At 28.6% G+C, this 20,993-nt stretch overlaps 2 protein-coding genes across 3 annotated transcripts in view; both read left to right on the top strand.

Moving 5' to 3' along the window:
- LOC100163376 (venom carboxylesterase-6) overlaps positions 1 to 5,994 on the top strand; it is an 8,774-nt gene extending 2,780 nt beyond the window's left edge. Inside the window, exons 2-8 of one of the 2 annotated variants that reach the window (XM_001950620.5) lie at positions 1,864 to 2,052; positions 2,150 to 2,423; positions 2,547 to 2,929; positions 3,484 to 3,649; positions 3,999 to 4,186; positions 4,271 to 4,539; positions 5,772 to 5,994. In XM_001950620.5, the coding sequence (XP_001950655.2) occupies positions 1,864 to 2,052; positions 2,150 to 2,423; positions 2,547 to 2,929; positions 3,484 to 3,649; positions 3,999 to 4,186; positions 4,271 to 4,539; positions 5,772 to 5,922 (1,620 nt within the window). In that variant the 3' untranslated portion in view covers positions 5,923 to 5,994. Of the gene's footprint in view, positions 1 to 1,863; positions 2,053 to 2,149; positions 2,424 to 2,546; positions 2,930 to 3,483; positions 3,650 to 3,998; positions 4,191 to 4,270; positions 4,540 to 5,771 lie in introns of those variants that run through there. The other variant, XM_029488302.1, reaches the window with a different exon arrangement.
- A 1,855-nt stretch (positions 5,995 to 7,849) lies between these two features.
- On the top strand, positions 7,850 to 18,154 carry LOC100167473. The gene is made up of 18 exons (XM_029486350.1): positions 7,850 to 8,248; positions 9,752 to 9,937; positions 10,018 to 10,288; positions 10,708 to 11,093; positions 11,260 to 11,425; positions 11,599 to 11,780; positions 11,873 to 12,141; positions 12,662 to 12,877; positions 13,118 to 13,157; positions 14,243 to 14,464; positions 14,565 to 14,714; positions 14,920 to 15,079; positions 15,214 to 15,399; positions 15,482 to 15,675; positions 15,915 to 16,077; positions 16,942 to 17,123; positions 17,254 to 17,516; positions 17,581 to 18,154. Exons 1-18 carry the CDS (start codon positions 8,216 to 8,218, stop codon positions 17,777 to 17,779), a joined length of 3,468 nt encoding a protein of 1,155 aa, XP_029342210.1. The 5' UTR covers positions 7,850 to 8,215; the 3' UTR covers positions 17,780 to 18,154.
- The last annotated feature ends 2,839 nt before the right edge of the window (positions 18,155 to 20,993 follow it).

Genomic DNA, 20,993 nt, shown 5'->3' with positions numbered 1-20,993 from the left:
TAATTAAAAAAACGAGTGACTGTAGAGACTTGAAAATTTTACTGTATGTTTATATTAGCATTTCCTATACACCATACAATTTTGAAAATATTTTGACTTTTTTTGAGCTGTTTACGGACATTTTCAGTTTTCAATTTTTTCTTGTTTTTTTTCTATAAATATCAATAAAGTTTTATCTGTTGGGCTAAAAAGTGTAAAAAATTAATACAAGGCTCCTGATATATTGTTACAATAGCAATTGAAAAATATTAAAAATACATAGGCACAATTTTTTTTTATAAGCATTTAAAGATCAAATTTTGACAAAATTTATCAAATTTAAAATTGAATAATAATTTTGTAGTTAAAAATTTATAAAATGTTCAACTTTTATATTTAAGGATTGAAAATTTAAAAACAGATTCCACGTAAATATTTAATTCTGTTACCAAAAATTCTATGAAATACATAAACACAGTTAATTTTTATAGTCATTTTAAGTTCAAATTTGGACGAAATTACATATTAAAAAACCTAGAATAACTATTTTAGTTATTTTGTTATGATATGTATAATATTATTCGTGGGTACTTGAAACTTCTAAAGTATACTATTATATATCTATGATAGTTCCACGGTTTGTTGTTGATGTATAACGCGTTATAAGTACCTAATAGATATTGTGATATGATTAATTTGGAATTTATTATAGGTCAATTTTTTTTAAATACAATAGACTATAATATAATATTATGTCTTATACCTAGACTGACATACCGTCTCCGCTCAGAATCGTTTTTCTTATACAATGATATTATATCATTGAATTCAAATTTAATACCATCCATTATACAGTGATCCATTTGTAACCTACTGTACAGTAGAGCGAAATCCACTTACACACCTTTTTTTTTTTGACAAAGGTAGACAATATTATGTGGAATCTTGTAATACATTTTCAAATCTTAGATTTAAAAAGGAAAATTTTTACGAATGCTTAACTCAAAATAACTTGCTAATTTTCGTGATTTTTACATATTTTGTCAACTTTTGAACTTTAAATGCTAATAAAATAAACTGTGTCTAAGGATTTTTAACATTTTTCAAATGTCATTGTAACAATATAGTAGGAGCCATGTATTCAATTTTCAAGTATTTTTACTCAACAAATAAAGTTTTATTGACACAAAGTTACACCAAAAACCAAAATCGATTTTCTCGAAAACAGCTTTTGCGTAAAAATTCCCGTTTTTCCTTAATTTTTCTTTTGTTTTTTACGGCGCTTTTGAAAACTATTGGAAATTTCAAATTTTGATCTCCCGAATGCACCAACTAGATTCACTTTCCCATCAAACAAGATACTGTTGAAGAAAATCGAAGCTGTTTTACTGTCCTAAAAGGTGATGTCAGACACAAAAAAAAATTCAAAATTCAAAAAAATCACACATCATTGTAAATTCAATACATTCATCGTGCCACTCAGAATCTAAAATTTAGAAAATAATTTATAAAGAAATAAAATAATTTTGATTCAAGCAAAATAGAAAAAAAATACCAACTTAAAGTAATATATATATATATTTTAATATTTATATATAAAGTAATCAAAATTTTTTAAACAGAGGTTAAGTTTATTAATTTACTTGTTGTAATATATTTATTCTCAACCATAGCAGTACAATAAAATGCAATTTAAATGCATCATTAAACCTTTCGGAACTTAGATTAAAATGTGCTGCTTCATACATTTTGCCACTAATGGATTCTATACTTTGCATATTTAAAAATATGCCTCTGTTTATTAAAGTTATAGTTTTTAATTACCTACCTACTATATAAATACATCATACTATAAATAAACCTAATAATTTGATAACATTTTAGATGATTATAAAATGGACTTTTATTGCTGTCGTGCTGTACTTAGATTTGGTGCAATGCATACCACAGGAGTTGAAAATAACTAAAGGCGTGATTAAAGGACAAATTTTGAAATCTCGAAATGGGCGGTCTTATTATTCTTATACCGGAATACCATACGCAAAACCACCAATTGGAGAACTTAGGTTTAAGGTATATAATTTATTCATGTATATAAACATGGTCATCATTCGACTGAACGAAACATTTTTCCTACAATTATTGTTACACGATGTATTTTTTAATTTAGGCACCAGTACCGGTGGGACCATGGGACGGCATATTGGACGCTACGAAAGAATCAAATATCTGTATTCAACAGGGAAGCACGGACGGTCAGGAAGACTGTTTGTATTTAAATGTATATTCTCCAAAAACGAATGAAAAGTCGTTACCAGTCATGTTTTGGATTCACGGAGGAGGATTTACTTGGGGCCACAGTAGGTCTGGTCTATACGGACCAGATTATCTTATGGACAAGGACGTGATATTGGTAACAATGAACTATAGACTTGGTATATTCGGTTAGTACTTCAAACGTCTCGCAACACTGCAGAATTAATATTGTATACTCTATATTTTTCTCGTGGTTTTTATACAATATTGCTTAACTAATATAAATCAAACGTCTCGTTATGATTGCCCAGGATTTCTCAGCGCCGAAGATGATGTGATACCCGGAAACTACGGAGTAAAAGATCAAGTAGCCGCATTACGTTGGGTGCAGGAAAACATAATGCATTTTAACGGTGATCCTAATCGAGTGACAATTTCCGGCGGAAGTTCAGGAGGTGCTAGCACAGGATATCATATGCTATCGCCGATGAGTAAAGGTCTTTTTCATAAAGCCATACTTCAAAGTGGTGCACCGGTTTGCAAGTGGGCCGTTTTACCTCCTGGAATTCCTCGTAAACGCGCCCATGCAGTGGCAACTATTTCAGGGTGTAATTTCGATACATCCGAAGACATATTGAAATGTTTGAGACAAATCCCAGCTCAATATTTGATAGATCTTCACACCAAATTATTCGTATGTTATTCATTTCAACAAATAGTTTCAAACAAAAAGTGTCTGATAAAACTCACTTGAGACGCTCTTCCTTAAGACGATTTCCCGCTTAATACGCTCTTTTGAGCTGATCTTAAGAGCATCTTGTGCGAGTTTTACTGTAATAAGAAAACAGTCAAATGAGATAAAATACTTTGAGACAATATCTACTTAATAAGATTTAAAAATAGATTAATGTGTCTATGAATCTATAGCTCATGTGACGTAACAATGTATTTCCACTTGGTTTAAATGTGGAATACCTACAAAATAATGTGTTTGGATTTTTGGAATCATAAAATATTTTAATTGGTTTAATTTAAAAGTGGTAGACGAAGTAGAAACCGGTAATTTTCTTAAAATGAATGTAGTATTTATGTACATCTAAAAACATTAAGAAAAATGTTATTATACAACACCTGAGAACATTGACGAAATTGGAGAAAAAGTGCTTAAAGAAATATGAGTGGTTATTGTAGATTAATCTAAGATTTAAATAATTTTTATGTTTTATCTGATAAAAAAATTCTGTTTAGACTTGGATTGTTCATCCTTTCATTTTATTCAATCCTGTGGTTGAAAACTGTAATACTGGTCAAGAAGCATTTCTTTGTCATCATCCAATATATGACTTTCATCAAGAGTCGTTCGTACCAGCTATTGTTGGTTTAAATTCAGCCGAAGGTGGTTTGTTTGTTGCTGGTGAGTTAAATAATAACTAAGAACCATACTTATTAAATACTTGAATGAAAGATTATTTAAATATATTTTTCAATAACTACTGATTTTAAATAAAAATACATTCAAAAAGTATTTTAAATATTTTCAAATTTTTAAACGTATTTTTTTTACATTTACTGACAGATAGATTTATTTTTATGTCATAAATTGATAGATAAAAACGATTTTTCGTAATTAAATGATACAATAGAATTAATACAGTGTATTGAATTAATTTATAATTAATGTAATATATAAAATACATTTCAGTAGTATTAATAAAAAACTAAAAATAATACCTACTTACCTAAATATAATTGTATTTCCTCAGCTATGTACAACAATACGGCATTACTACATCCAGAACTTCGTACGGATTTTAATCGTTTAATATCAATAATGATGAATTATAATTATTATACAACACCTGAGAACATTGACGAAATTGGAGAAAAAGTGCTTAAAAAATATTTCCCATCTGGAGGTATAGATGATCATACGCATATCAACGCTGTTAAAGTAGGTATAATAATCAATAATATAGTCAAAACCTTAAATTTCTTTATTACCATTCTACATAATCGATGTATAACTGTATTTCAGATGTTCACCGATTCATGTTTTACAGAATGTGTTATTGATATGGCATATAAATTGTCATCTCCCGTGTATAGTTATTTTTATAATTATCAAAATGAATTTTCTTATAATAAAGCATTTGGCTCATGTGAGAGACCCTTAGGAGTCACCCATGGCGATGAACTAAATAGTATTTTCAAAATGAATAGCTTAAATCCAAATGATTTAAACGAAAAAGATCTTGAAGTTTCGAAATTAGTCATTAATATTTGGTATAAATTCGTTGCATCTGAGTAAGTACATTTATTTGAATTGTTTTTATAATTTTTAAATCGATATTTTGATCAGGTTTGGCATGATGGACTATGGTACAAACTTAAAAAAATTTTACCCGCCCCTTATTTCCTCTTAATAAAATCATATCTGTCAAATTGTTATTTTACTGTCCGCCTAAACAACACCTACTCAACCCTCTATACTATTAAAGCTGGAGTCCCACAAGGAAGCGACATCGCTCCATTCCTTTATTCGATTTTCACTCAAGACATATCCAAAACCTTCTATACATCTCTAGGTACATTCGCTGACGACATGCTAATAACCGCCTCCCACAAAAGCCACGTCACAGCCAGTGAAATGATCCAAAATCATTTAAATATGATCAGCTTGTGGGCAAACAGATGGAAAATGAAAATAAACGAAAATAAATATGCTCAAGTAACTTTCTCACTAAGAAATACAGATTTTCCACCTGTTACGTTAAACAATCTAACAATTCCAAAGGCAAATTAAGTTGTAATTATCTTGGTGTAATTCATGATAAACGCTTAACCTGGAGCCCACACTTATAACTTTAACGTAAAACTATATCAACTCTAGACTTCATATCCTTAGACCACTCTTAAAATCTAAACTTTCCCTAACTAATAAACTTATTATATAGAAATCAATTATTCGACCAGTTTGGACATCCGGTATCCAGTCATGGGGCACTGTAAAGCCTTCCAATACCAAAACGCTTCAGGCTTTTCAATCCATCTGCCTACGAGTGATAACATCCTCTCCTTAGTATTCCACAAACAACAATCTGCACAAAGATCTAAAAATTCCTACACTCAATCAATTAGCAAAATTATATTACTTTAAATTTCACACCAACTTGACCTCTCACAGTAACCCATTAAATAAATCAACTTTCTTCCACCTCACTTCCTGGTGATGTATGTAGAAGACTCAAAATACAGTGGCCTTGAGACTTATTAAAATAATAATAAAAAAAAAACTCAATATTTTAAATCTAAAATGAATCATTAATTATACAATAGGAACATATTATGTACAGTAAAATTATTAATATATTCAATGTACCTACCTATCCACCTATGAATTACTATTAAATTTATTTAGTACCGGTTCACATTGTGTTCAACTTCTGATGATTAATACATTAATTAGTTTAACATAATCCAAGATGTATGCCTTGTATTATTTTAGTCAACTTACAACTATATTTTATATTTTACAGTAATCCTACCATCGATGGATTAGAAAATGGTTTACCTTGGCCTGAATTTACAAAACCAAACCAATCGGTGATCCTATTCAATTCAAGTCATCCCAGTCTTATTCAAAATCCATGTATGGATGCTTATGCATTTTGGAAAAAACTTATATAATTTTATAAACTAGGTATGCCTGTTTCCGACAATAATCAAAATAATAAAACAATCGAATATTTTAAAAGTTAACCGATTGGATTTTTTTTACACTTCAATTTTTTTAGGGTACCCATCTACCTAAATGGCTAAGTGAAAAAAATTTGGTATTTTAATTTAATAACATACATTGAATATGTTTTTATGTCTTTGTTGAAAATGTCACGTAAATCAATGGAATATGTATTTGTGGTTATTGAAGAAAATAATATTTGATATCTTTAAGAAATGAATTAAATATTTTTATCAAATTAGATAAATATATTATACATAGGTATTAGATAAGTATATTTTTTAAATCTAAAATGTTGATTTAACAACCTATTATATATTTGCATTATATAATAAACAATAAGTAAGTGTGATACCTGTGAAGGAAAAATAATATGATTCACAGAATGAAGAATACTTCAAAAAATTGTAAAAGTAAATTTGTTTTGAAAATGTCAAATACTTAATAATGATTGTTGGTATTTTTTGTGCCTAGAAATTATCAAAAACTTTTACTAAAGAAAAATGGTCCAAGTTCAATTTGATATCTAGGTAATAATTTTTGATATTCCAATGCAGAGCTACTCTTATCATATTATTGTTTTAATTCATGTTATTGAATGTTTATAATCTATCTAAATGAATTGACTATTTCTGAATTTTGTTTATACTTATAATAACTAATAACACCTTATTAGGACTTAAATAAAAATAAAAAGTAAAATAAACTGTTTTCTCGAGAATAATTTTTTGATCGTACCTAATCCATTGTTTCTTTTTTTTATTACTTTTAAATTTTTAATAATGAAATATTTAAATATTTAAAAAAAAACTCTCCTCATACAGGGGCACAGGGTGGTACATTTCTTAAGCGATTTGTATTAAATATCTAATGCAAAAGTGTATAATGTAGTATTGGCAGTATTTTAACCAGTTATTTTAAGTATATCTACTAAAATTATGACGATTAGTTTTGGTGAGAAAATTTTTTCTAATAAGTATTTAATATTTTAAGAGGTATACAGAATTCATATTTATGACTAATTATGTGTATAATAGTATTTATTAATTAATAATGCTTCGTGTTTATAGTTTTGTTATTACACTTGGATCTTGAAATAATAAAAAAACTATATCAACACATTGTATATTATTTTCTAGTAATCGACAACTGTTGACCTTGTTTGATGTATATGTTTACATAATAATACGTAATCTACATACTATAATTACGAAGATTAGATTATTAGAATATTTTTTGTCTTAACAACATGCATTAATAGGTACCTTAGTAGTTATAAGTTATGAGTACATGCATATTAATATTATAATAATATGCAATGTATAGGAAAAATATTTAGGATATTTTTCATTGACACTATTATACCTTTAACCTTTACCTATACTATTGCATTCTTAATAATAGTACTTGAATAACTCATTTTGGCATTTCCCTATGCATATTTAATAACAACAAATACATTATTTTTTTTTTAAAAATCTAAGTGATTATAATCATAATCATAGTTAAAATTAAATTAAATTTTATTAAATTTTAAATAGTATATAACAATTATATGACATAATTTCGCGTTGCGTATATTACTCAATAACATAATTATGTAATATTAATGTCAAAAAGTCTACATCAACCAACATTCTAAAAACGTACGTCTTGTAGACTTGTAGTGTATCGTTATAAGTCATAATGCTTAAAGTGTTTGAATAATAATCATGGTTAAATGTATTATTTTGTTGTTATCTTATTTAATGAATGTTTAAGTACCTACCTACTTACATAGCTATATACAAAAAAAGAACATATTATCAATTATTAAAATAGGTAGGTACCTAATTATTTATTATACATTAAAAATTGAATTTGATATAGTTGGTTCAAAATACATAATTTGTCTATAATATACTGATCAGCCAGAGAAGTATAGAGAACACGCAGCTATAGCCGTATACGGATCGTCGAAAATCGGTTGTTCTGCGCATCCCCACGCGGCACCCTGTCGTAGGTGCACTGGGAAGTTTAACGCAGGGGGGGGAATGCATGGAATCTGCGTGTCCTCTCGCTGAACAGAGTATAGTTAATCAATATTAATTATATAATGGTTATTTTTATGCGTATTAGGCATATATCGGTATATTTGATAAATCATCACTCGTCTGAATGGGAATAAACAGAAACTTTTTTTTCTTAAATATTTGATTACAATTATGTAACTAGTTACATTATTATACGTTGTGGACTATAATGTACTTCTCAAGGACGTGGACATCGAATCAGGTAAAATTATATTTGTTACTTTAAAAATAATTATACTCTACACTTGGTTTTATAATACTTTTAGAAAGTTAAAGAAATAATATATTTTTTAAAGATTCAACCTTTCATTTTCATCAAAATGGTTTTTTTGTTTAAATTTATTATGAAAAGATAATATTTATTGCCTTTTGTAGATGCTTATATAATAAATAATTTATTATATTTTATACCTATTTGAAATTATCATTAATACATAATAATGATATCTTATCAAATGGTTTAATGAAACAATTACCTATCTATACAAATTTGCATTAAAAATAAATATAAAATTATAATGATTATAAACTTATAACTTATAGCCTAAAAGCCTATGTTTAAATTGTAAAAGCAAAAAGAGACACTATTTAAATTGGCCAGTGCATACAAACATACTATCTAGAAACTAACTTTTTTAAAACTAATTTTTCTTACCATATCGACAAGTATTTTAAACCTCTTTATCAACCATAATAATATAATATGGACTGTGTTGTGTGTCTTCTATACCCTGCTGTAGATGTGGGTGGGGGACAGCTGGCTGCTGTGCATATGGGTGGGGGAGATAACAAGCTGAAGTCTCCCCCTTGCCCATATTATGATTATTATTTTGTTGTTTTATATGTATCAAGTCTAAACCACGATTAAAGATATATCTTTAATCGTGGTCTAAACTATAGTAAACTAGTAATCAAAGGCATGTATATACATATTAGATTATAGATATACCTACGGCTAACAGGATTATCCAACATAAATAAAAAAGAACAATTGACAAAAATTTAAGTTGTACAAACGTTTTCAAATAGTTCACCTAAAAGTCTGAAATTATTAGGCTGTACAAAATAAACATAAGACTGTACTTTATTGTACTATATTTATGATAAAAAGTTTGTTTCAAATATATTTGTATGTGTATCATATGTTTCATTTTTCTATTAGTAAGAACTTTACTGTAGAAACACCTACATTATTTTTTAGACTTTATCTTGTGGTTTGTGACAACTATGAGTAATTATCTAACACCCCCTCCCCCCCATTGAAAAATCCTACGTACGACACAACTGGCCTAAAGTGTATTGTGTAGGTATACTTAATTTTTTCTAAAAATGTTGTTATCTTGGTTGTTGAACTTCTATACTCTCCCTCTTACACTATTAATGCGTATAGAAGGTCTTGTTGTATATACATATAGGTACTATTTTTCTAAAAGTATTGGCCCCGGACCTCTAACTCTGTTATTAATACATTTGAAGGTATAATGGAGGGATAACGGTGTAATTGTTGTAATGTAATGTATTGTGTAATGTATTTCTTTATAGCTCTATATTATCAACTCTGAATTTATTGAAATTGGTTAATATCTGATTTTATAATATCCTTTTCAATCCTCGGGGAATAATTATTTTCAAAACACAACATAATTATAAATATATTTGAATATTCGATGGGATTATTGTAAAATGATTATTATTTATTATATAGGTGCGAGAAAAGCTGGTGTACGCCGTGATAATATTATTTTTGAGTTCAGCATTTTGCCAAGTGGAGGTAAAAATTACAAAAGGAATTTTAAAAGGTCGAGTTTTGAAGTCTAGAAACGAACGGCCTTATTACTCGTTTACTGGTATACCGTATGCAAAACCACCCGTTGGAGAACTTCGATTTGAGGTGGGTCAATTTGCATAGGTATAGTTGTAAGTCCGTTAATCGTTACAATATCACGGTACCAATATTATGTTATATCGTAGGCTCCGGAACCAGCCGATCCATGGGATGGTACGTTAGATGTTACTAAGCATTCGAACGCATGTGTCCAAAAATATGAAACTAATAGCAGTGAAGATTGCCTGTATTTGAATGTATACACGCCAAGTACTGATGGCAATTTTCCCGTTATGTTTTGGATTCACGGAGGGGCGTTTTATTTGGGACACAGTAGTCCGGATATGTTTGGTCCTGATTATTTTATGGATTCAAACGTAGTCTTGGTCTCGGCTAATTTTAGATTAGGCGTATTAGGTGAGTTGTGTATAATTGTACATTGAGTTAGTATTAATTACATCCGTTTTTTTCATTACCTGTTTACATTAAATTATATATGTAGCTGGTATGGTGTTAGAACTTATTTTAATATTATTATTATTAAAACTATATAATCAGTGGCGTAGTGAATCATGTTTTTCAGAAGCAATTGCTTCTGATTTCTGGGGGGGTGGTGGTGGGTCATAACCTCATAAGTCCCATGTACACGGTCAGTCTTTGAACTTCATTTTGGGTGCTACCTATTTGAGGATATGAGTATCGTATACATCAGTTGGTGTAGGGGGGGGGTAGGTCATAAATAATTTGTTTGCTTCCATATGATTTAAAGTTCGCTACGCCACTGTATATAATGGTACTAATGTACTTACTATATTCTATACATTTATCTGCTATAGGTTTTTTGAGTACCGAAGACGATGTTATACCCGGAAACTATGGAATGAAAGATCAAGTTGCGGCATTGCGGTGGGTCCAAGAAAACATTGTTAAATTTGGCGGTGATCTCGAGAAAGTGACAATTTTTGGCGGAAGCTCTGGCGGAGCTAGTACCGGTTATCACATGTTATCGCCGATGAGTAAAGGTCTATTCCACAAAGCCATCCTCCAAAGTGGTACTCCGTTATGCCGTTGGAGTACATCTCTACCTGGGGTAGCGCGCAATCGGAGTCAAATCATTTCACGTATAGCTGGATGTGTTGGAAACTCGTCTTCCAAAAATATATTGAAATGTCTAAAGGCATTACCGGCAAGTTTTTTCAGTGACGTTTATGATAAACTTCGGGTAAGATAATATTATGTTTGGTTCTTCATAGATTAAAAATAAAACCATAATATGTATACATTAATAATTATATATTATTAACAAACACCTACCGGGTTTGTTTCGTAAATATTACTAGATTTTTAGTAATTATCTTTTCCTACAAATATAATCTAATATAATATAGGAATGGCACTCGTATCCTACTGTATTGTTTTCGCCGGTAGTGGAGAAGTGTGACACGGGCAAAGAAGCGTTTCTTTGTCGTCACCAGTTGAATGAGTTCAAGCAAGAGTCATTCGTCCCAGCCATTATTGGACTAAACTCAGCTGAAGGCGGTATGATAGTTTCTTGTAAGTTGGTGTCTAGATATTTAATATTGCCCCACGATCCCTGAGCAATAACCACACCTCCTCTTAAATTTCAAGGACTGATGTAAAAAAAAATTGTCAGTTCGATATGTGTGCGATATTTGTTTGATCTACGATCCGACCTAAAAGTACCTATATATACCTATATATTTTAGCTTTGTACAACGACACTTCTCTTCGATATCCAGAATTTTATACGGATTTCAATCGTTTGATATCGATCATACTGTCACATCAGCATTTCACACTCGATTTGAGCGAAATCGGTGAAAAAGTACTCGGGAAATATTTTCCATCTGGAAAAATCGGAGATCATTCGCATTTGAAAACTGTCGAAGTAATATTTATTTATATACATGTGACTATACGACTTTTTATGTTGGTTTGTAATTGAATACGGTTTGTTAATAAAGTGTATCGGTGTTTTAGATGATTACCGATGGTCGTTATCTTCACGGCATATTGGACATGGCTCTTAAGTTGGTGTCACCGGTGTATTTTTATTTATACGATTACCAAAACGAATTTTCATTTAACACTTTATATGGTAAATGCAATAAAAAATTAGGAACCACGCACGGTGACGAGTTGACCAGTCTGTTCAAATCGGACACCATAAATCCTAAAAAAATGAATTCAAAAGATACGGGTGTTTCGAAGCTTATGGTTGATGTTTGGACGAAATTCGCCACAGAAGAGTTAGTATGAAAACTGCTATTATAGATAATAATATACACCTACTTACTAGAATCAACTACTACTAAGTAAATAAGAGGTATATTAGCTAAACTTTGAACGTAATTCGATTTTGTTGTTAAATATTCTTATTCGGTTTATATATCAGCTACAATTTTGTTCCAAACCTTATAATTATATTTCAGTATTATTATTCAGTAAAATATAAAAATGTAATATTTCTTAGTTTATGATTTAGTTAATTAGGATGTAATTGATATAATATAGTATATAGCATAATTGAACTTTACGAACTTGTTATTGTTAATATATGTATATATAAAACTAAAAGTGTGTTTAATACGTAATGCTATTTAATACCTACTACTCTAACTTATTTATTGACAATAATTTTGCAGATGAATATCGTGATAGGAATTTTTAAGATGAAAATGTATTTCAATATAAAATAATATGTAACTTTAAATACATTGTATAAATATAGAGTTGTCTATACTTACATAATGAGAACAATATTTACAGATCACCTACTATTGATGGAACAATAAATGGTCCATTATGGCCAACGTTTAACTCACAAAGACAATCAATACTTCACATACATTCAGATCATCCAGTTATTATACAAAATCCGTTTGAAGGAAAGTATACTTTTTGGAATAATTTGCCTCTTCTTTCTAATTTCAAGAATGTAATTTCCAAAAATATATTTCCACCAGATCATATGAAAAATGAATTGTAAATTGTAATTAGCTTGAATTTAGTGCAGCTTTATGTTAAATAAATATATATATATGTATTTTATAGTTTTGTAAAATGTGCCATCAATTTTTTTTGCAAACTATTATGATATGTTTTTAATTTTAATTAATTAATTTTGTATTCTGCATTTGTAAAAAAAATGTGTTTTTATACTAATCATATTAATTTTTTACTTATTTACTTATTTATTAATTATTCAACTTTATTTATTTGAAGATATGTGTCATGTAATTTGATTTCTGTGCACACTTGTTTTGTTGACAATAATAATACAAATTAAATCCACTTTTATTTAGACATTTTATATTTTTATTTTTGAATTGTTAAAATATTAAAATAATTAATTTCTATTTTTTATCAATCTTTATTATTATTCAAAAAAATACAATGTTAAGACCAATTATCATTTAAAATGTGAGCAAACCCATGTTTAAAAAAAAGCTGATACCTATAATATGTATCGTTGTATTGGTTTGAGAAATACATTTTATAAAATAAAAACATCATTTTGATCGAATGGTTTCTAGGTAGGAAGTCAAACATAATTATTATATAATAATAAATACAAAGATTTATTTTGAATACAATTTAAGATTATACTTTCAATTGTTTTTTGAACTTCCTCTTTGATTAGTGATTTGCACTGCTAATATTTTCATTATTCATAATTACAGAATAACTATTCAATAATAATAATAATAGCATAGCCGAAATGCAGACAACAAAAATAAGAAACACGTAGGTCAAACTGCAAATCATGAATAATAATAAGATACTATTATAATTAACCGTTTCACAGGGCAAATATGTTTGACATTGTCATCTTAAAATGTATATTTTATAGTTATATATAAACTGAATATGATTGCAAATACTTTGCAGTAGACGATTATAGACACTTATTGTATCTATATAATCTTCTCTGCGACTTACGTATTAATTTTTTTACTTAGTATCTGGAGTAGTTTTTCTATAAGGTAAAATTTTTTATTCACGGTTTTGTATAAGTCAATGTTTTTTATTATTTAGTTTATATTGTACGCCTAAATAATAAAATAGCTTAATACTAGCTTTTGACTTATGTTACATTAACTGCCATAAAGATATTCTTTTAAAATAAAAATAATATTATAGTATTATACATTTTTTTTTAATATTTCCAAAACAATGTATAACTTTTTAATAAAATATATTTTTTACAATATAACTATAATAAATAGCTAAAATAATATTGAAATGGTTTATGTATAGTTCTAGTATTTTAATTTTATGAATTCAAGACTTTATCATAATTCATTATGGAAGTAACAATAATTTATCTTTATTTTGCAGCTTTCTTAGATTTTGTATTTTGTATTATTTTTATATCAATTAATAATTACAATGAAAATATTTGGTATTCTTATGCTGCTTGTCGGACTCGCATATGGTACGGACAATATTTTGAATTTAAGACAAGGAAAGATAAACGGCAGTATTATTGAGTCGAGAAATGGACGGGAATTTTATGCATTCCAGGGAATTCCCTATGCCAAATCACCGATTGGAGACCTTAGATTACAGGTATTTAGAGCGAACATCTACGTTATACAGTTTAAAATTTGTTTCGAGTTTACTTGGTAAGTATTAATGATTAATAATGAGTGTGATTTTTTTTTTTTAGGATCCGGTAGAAGCCGATTCATGGAGTGATATATTAGATGCGACCAAGGAAAAATCAATGTGCATTCAAAAGAATTTGTTCATGTATGAATCATATAATGTACTTTTAGGTGACGAGGACTGTTTGTATATGAATGTATACACCCCCAAGGTAATTTAAAAAAAAAATCATTTTCATAATACTGCTAAGATAGTGTTAATGAGATATTCTGGAAAAATAATAAAAATTCGATTATTTATTATTTATTTATATCATAGTCAAGTATAAGCCAAAATATTATTCTATAACAATTTAATAAGAAGAAAAAATTTCAATATGTCAAAATATTTTTTCTTTTTATTATTATATTTTATAGATCGATAAAAAAGTTCAAAAGGACTTGTTACCAGTTATGGTTTGGATCCCAGGTGGAGGTTTTAGCTCTGGACACGGAGGTCTGAGTTTATATGGTCCTCACTATTTGCTAGACAAGGATGTTGTTGTTGCTTCATTCAACTATAGAGTTGGACCTCTAGGTAAATTATTAAAATACTTTAAGATTAGATGACTATTATATTAGGTAGGTACATTAGCTACATCTATTATTATGAGTTATGGCTTATGTCTGATATTAAGAATAGTAATGAAACTATTATATTGTTGTTTTTAGGTTTTTTGAGTACCGAAGACGACATTTTACCGGGAAATTATGGCATGAAAGATCAAGTTTTAGCATTGAAATGGGTAAAAAGTAATATTGAAAAGTTCGGCGGAGATCCGAATAAAGTAACAATATTTGGTGAAAGTGCTGGAGGAGTCAGTGTTGGTTTACATTTATTATCACCACTGAGCAAAGGTAAACGCATAATTTGCACATATATTTGCAATTTAATATGGGTAAGTAGGTACTATAGCTACTGCTTATAATATATTTTTAGGATTATTTCATAAAGCAATATTGGAAAGTGGGACTCCCTTGTGCCGATGGGGTGTATCTCCACCAGGATTGGCTAAACGTAGAGCCTTAACACTGTCTACTATTTCTGGATGTCCCGAAGACTCAAAACAATTGGCTAAATGTCTGAGGAATATGCCCGCAGAGTTATTAGTGGATCTTCACTACAACTTATTTGTAAGTAACCAAAATAATATATAGGTACACTAATTATTCATTATTTTGATTTTAAGCAATAGGAAAAATTAAAGAATATAATGTTTTACCTAATTTTTTTATATAATTTATTGTTTTAGCTGTTATATATTATTTAGTTAGCTATTATTTATTACGTATATAAATATTGAAATATAAATGTATTATGTGCGTATAATGATGTTTATAATTTATACTAATACGTGATATTATTCTCATAGGAATGGAAAGTGTTCCCAGCAATTACGTTCATGCCTGTGGTCGAAAACTGTGAAAAAAAAACAGGGTTTTTATGTAAATATCCATTGCTTGACTTTAAACAAGAATCTAATGTTCCAGTTTTAATGGGCATGAATTCCGGAGAAGGTGGTCTTTTTGCTGCTCGTGAGTTATTATTTTTTTATATAAATATTTTAAATAATAAAATATCAACAGTATTTTTGAATTATTATTCACACTCTATGTAAAAAAATTGAATATTAATTTTTTTTATTATTATTTTTATTAAGTTTTATACAATCTGTATATGTTGAAAATAAGCATACTACCATATTATAGTCTAAGAGTAAAAAAAAAATCATGAGTACCTATATTTAAGGAAGGAAGCCACCCAATGGTGGCACATAAAATTGAGGAGATTAATGTTCATGTTAGTCACGTTAAATATCTCGACACCACTTACGCTTAAGTCTCCTTGGAGGATTGTAGGGTATAGTAGAAGACGCTACATTGTTAGTTAGAAGATTTGTATGAGTAGTTATCATGGCATGAATCCTTTTATAGTAGAGCTTGGCTTCTCCATCTAGCGTCTTTAGATTTTAGATCTAATTAAGAAAATAAAACAATTTTATGTAGCATGACGTGTTTTATCTTTTTAAGGAAGAAGTCTATTTATTTATTTGTTAGAAATTAATATTCAACGAAATAAATTGATGTAAATACAAGAAACAAAATAAAATATAATTTAGTTATGAATAGGTACCGGATGTTGCAAAATAGGTTAAATAAAACCTATTCTGACTTAGACTATGTAATAAAACCTATTGATTAGCTTACTTAAAAAATGTAATGTTCAACTAAATTAAATTAGTTCTTGTACATACATGGCTATGGTTCAATTAAACGCAATTTTTTTAATTGTTAAGATTACTGATAAAAAGTATTATTTTGGAAATGGCCGAAAAATAATGAAAATATATACCTAAAATGTTTTAATATAATTTAAATTAATTTTTTTTTTTTTAATAGGTGTCTATAATAAAAATTGTGAAGTTGATCTCGAATTAAAGAATAATTTTGATCACTATATTTCATCTTTACTTATTTATAAATACACGACAAAGATGTCCGATCTTCCCATAATTAGTAAAAAGATATACAATCGTTACTATACTAAAGGAAATATGGACAATCCTTTAGACACTGTTAAAGTTAGTAGACCGTATTATGTTACAATGTTATATTATAATGGCAAAATGTATTAAATTTAAATTTTATTTTATTATACCTACTAATCTTATTGACAAATGCATTATACTCTATTTAATGTTTTTTTTTCAGATGGTTAGCGGCGGAATCTTTCTAGAAGGAATATTTGATATGGCAATCAAACTATCGTCACCGGTTCATTATTATGTTTATGATCATACAAATAAAATGTCATTTAATTCATATTTCGGGCCTTGTCCCACTAAATTAGGAGTAACGCATGGTGACGAAATGATAAGTCTATTTTTTACCAAGGGACAGGACGAATTAAAAGGGGAGGATCTCAATGTATCTAAACTTATGATCGAAATATGGACTAATTTCGCTATCACTGAGTACGTAATGATTTTTGTTGATTATTAACATCAGTAAAAAATAATTTTTTTTAATGATATTTAGCAAAGTCACGATTGATGGAACGGACAATGGAAAAGAATGGCCGTTGTTGGATTCCAAAAGTATGAAATATCTGTTGATCAGTTCAAGTAAACCTGTCATATCTAAGAAGCCATTCATGAAAGAGTACGAATTTTGGAAAGGTTTACCATTATTATCTGCATTTAAAAAGTCTGTCAAAGTTTTAAAAGCTGAACTTTGATTTGAAAACAATCATCAAGTTATATTATATACAACAATTAATATTGATTTTAATACAATGTGTATAAAATCATAAAAATGTGACAACTTACTATAAACTATTGTTATGTAGTGTTTATTCTATTGGGTAAAATGTAAAAAAAAATCTAATTGCCAGGTATGAAATTGTACATACAAATTATAACTTTAGATACTCTTAATTATGAATTTAATATATATATATACCTATCATATTGTTCATTATAAGGATAGATGATGAACAATTGATTAAAGCATGCTGAGACAATACAAATGTTTGAAAGATTTATCAATAAATGTTATTTATTTAATGTAATTTATTTCAGTAGAACACTATTATACTTAATTATTAAATACACACTATTTAGCGTATTTTATCTATTTACCTACCCTAATTATGATTTTGAGCACAACTTGTACAAGTACTTATATGTTACTTGGTGTTTAGTAATAAAATTAAATCTTATATTAGCGTATTACTGAAGTGATTATCACACGCATGTAGTTTACGCAATTTAACGATATATTTATACTTACCTATGGCGTTTTAGTCATGGTCGATTTATTTAAGCCATTTATTTAAAAATTAAGCAAATGATTCAAACTTTCTTACCTTAATTTAGTCAGACAAATTAATTATAGAAAAATATATATGATCAACTTTATTGGTTTTATAATATTTTTACTGTATAAATATACTTGTACATATTTTAATATTTTCAAATATTAAGCAGTTATGTATTTATTTTTTTTCTATTTTGGGCCATACAATTTAAAAGTATTGTCTTTAAACCATATAAGCTAAAACGCTTGAGTGTTGTATCCCTCTACTGTCCTACCTCAAATCGTGTGTATCAGAAAGGAAACATTCTGTCTCTATCCCTTACTCTTAGCTCACTCCTTTTCTCCGTTTTCATGAACTCCATTTCCTGGTGGTCTAAACAAGTCAAAGTTTTATTATATGCTATATGCAGATGATAAATATACTTCATAGAGTAAATCACCAACTGATTCTGTATTACTAGAGATTTAATTAAATATTTTCTTTGAACGGGTTTCTCATTTAGAACGATTTCTAAATCTATCTAAGTGTAGGTAACGTTATATTATATTCTTCAGGTGACGCACCCCCATTATGTCTTCTTGTGTCCTTTATGCATTCCTAAACCATTCATCCAATAATTGGATAATTATTGCGATGAAATTTAGTAAAGATTATTCATTTGTGAAGAAGATAGGCTACATTTTGTCACGAAAAATATAAATAAGAGTTCCAACCCTGGGATGTTCTTAAATAGGGATTTTGAGATTATTATTTGTTGTTGTTCATAAATGGTTACTATTGATTTTAATAATAATAATAATAATAATAATTATTATTATTATCATTATTATTAATGCCACAAACCTGCGTATCTTAGTACAGAATGTATCAAGTTCAAACCACGGTTTTGGTGGACCAATTTTTTGATCCTTTAAAGTTAAATTATACACTTACGTACGCATCACGCAGGGTCTACGATTTACTGCAGGCAGATGACCTACCTCATAATATACTGTTCGCATATTCACAAAAACCTAGCATTGCAACGCATAGCAACGCATTTCCGTGTCACTTGTCATCTAGTTGGTTTATACTACAAAAACCTTTCAAAAAAGTATCTATATTATTTTTACCGTTGAAGCATAATATGAGCAATACTTATCTATGTCCATAGGTAACGGTTGTAAGAAATATATTTAATAATGCTCTATTTCCTAAGCAATACAATTGAAATCACCGAAATTACACATTATCATAAACATATCAGTATATCACAAGAAATTATGGGTCACAATATATATCTAATATCTATTCCAATTAACGAACTTTATGATCAAAATAATAACATTTAATATTATTATGTTTTAAATTTTACAAAATTCCGAGAAATAAAAATTCCAGAATATGTTTTAACTTTTAAAAACAATTATATCTAAATATTTGATTTATTTACTATACATATTTTAGGTGATGTGAACCAAAGTTGAAGATTATTATATCACTGTAACTATTTCTGAAACTATTATTATAATTTTTGTAATACCTGATCATTATTTGTTTTTTTTTTTAAATCTAAAACTCTTTTATAATTACTATATATACTACATAATATATGTGACACCGTTACATATTACATAGACTGTAAACTAGGAAGTATAAATTAAAGTATTGATAATAAGGAAGAAAGCTTATTTAGTTGTATTATAGTATTATAGATTATGGGTACATTCTACACATATACACGTATACACATACAATTTTTAGCCTATATAAAACACACACAATTTTAAATTCATTAGTTTCAGGACAATAACTACAAACTCCGGATGACCATACTATTCGTAAGTCCTTTGTTATTTTGTATTTCATAAGAACTGTGTAATAATACAACATATAAACTAGAACTTGGTATTTGATCTATCATTCCCGAAGCGTCCGAGGTAGAGTTAAAATATAATTCACAGGGCTCTGAAAACCCTCACTGAATTACTTATATATTACAGCTTACAGGTTTCCCAACCACGTTACGCTGCTAAACAAATAATAATTAAAATATATTGTTATCATTCATTAGGTACGTGTATAATAACGCCTGTTTTCAGGGTTCCGTAGCAAAAAACGGAACCCTTATATAGATTTGTCATGTCCGTCCGGGTGTCACAGTCACTATTTTTTCCGAAACTATAAGAACTATACTGTTGAAACTTGGTAAGTAGATGTATTTTGTGAACCGCATTAAGATTTTCACACAAAAATAGAAAAAAAAACATTTTTGGGGTTCCTCATAATTAGAACTGAAACTCAAAATTTTTTTTTTGTCCAACCCATACGTGTGGGATATTTATGGATAGGTCTCCAAACATCATATTGATGTTTCTAACATCATTTTTTTTTAAACTGAATAGTTTCCGCGAGAGACACTTCCAAAGTGGTAAAATGTGCCCCCCCCCCCCATAACTTCTAAAATAAGAGGATAATAAACCTAAAAAAAATATATGATGTACAATTTAGAGATCAGCACGGACCGGGCCAGCCCGACCCAGCCCGTGCCCGGCCCGACCCATACTGGGCTTGGTACGGGCCGGGCCATAATTTAAATATTACGGGTTGGTTATAGGTGGGATCGTAATATTATTTATTGGGCCGGGTCGGG

This window comes from Acyrthosiphon pisum, chromosome A1 (assembly GCF_005508785.2).
Source record: "Acyrthosiphon pisum isolate AL4f chromosome A1, pea_aphid_22Mar2018_4r6ur, whole genome shotgun sequence".
Taxonomy (NCBI): Eukaryota; Metazoa; Arthropoda; class Insecta; order Hemiptera; family Aphididae; genus Acyrthosiphon; species Acyrthosiphon pisum.
The sequence above is the reverse complement of the archived record's forward strand: the minus strand, read 5'-3'. Positions and strand labels throughout refer to the sequence as shown.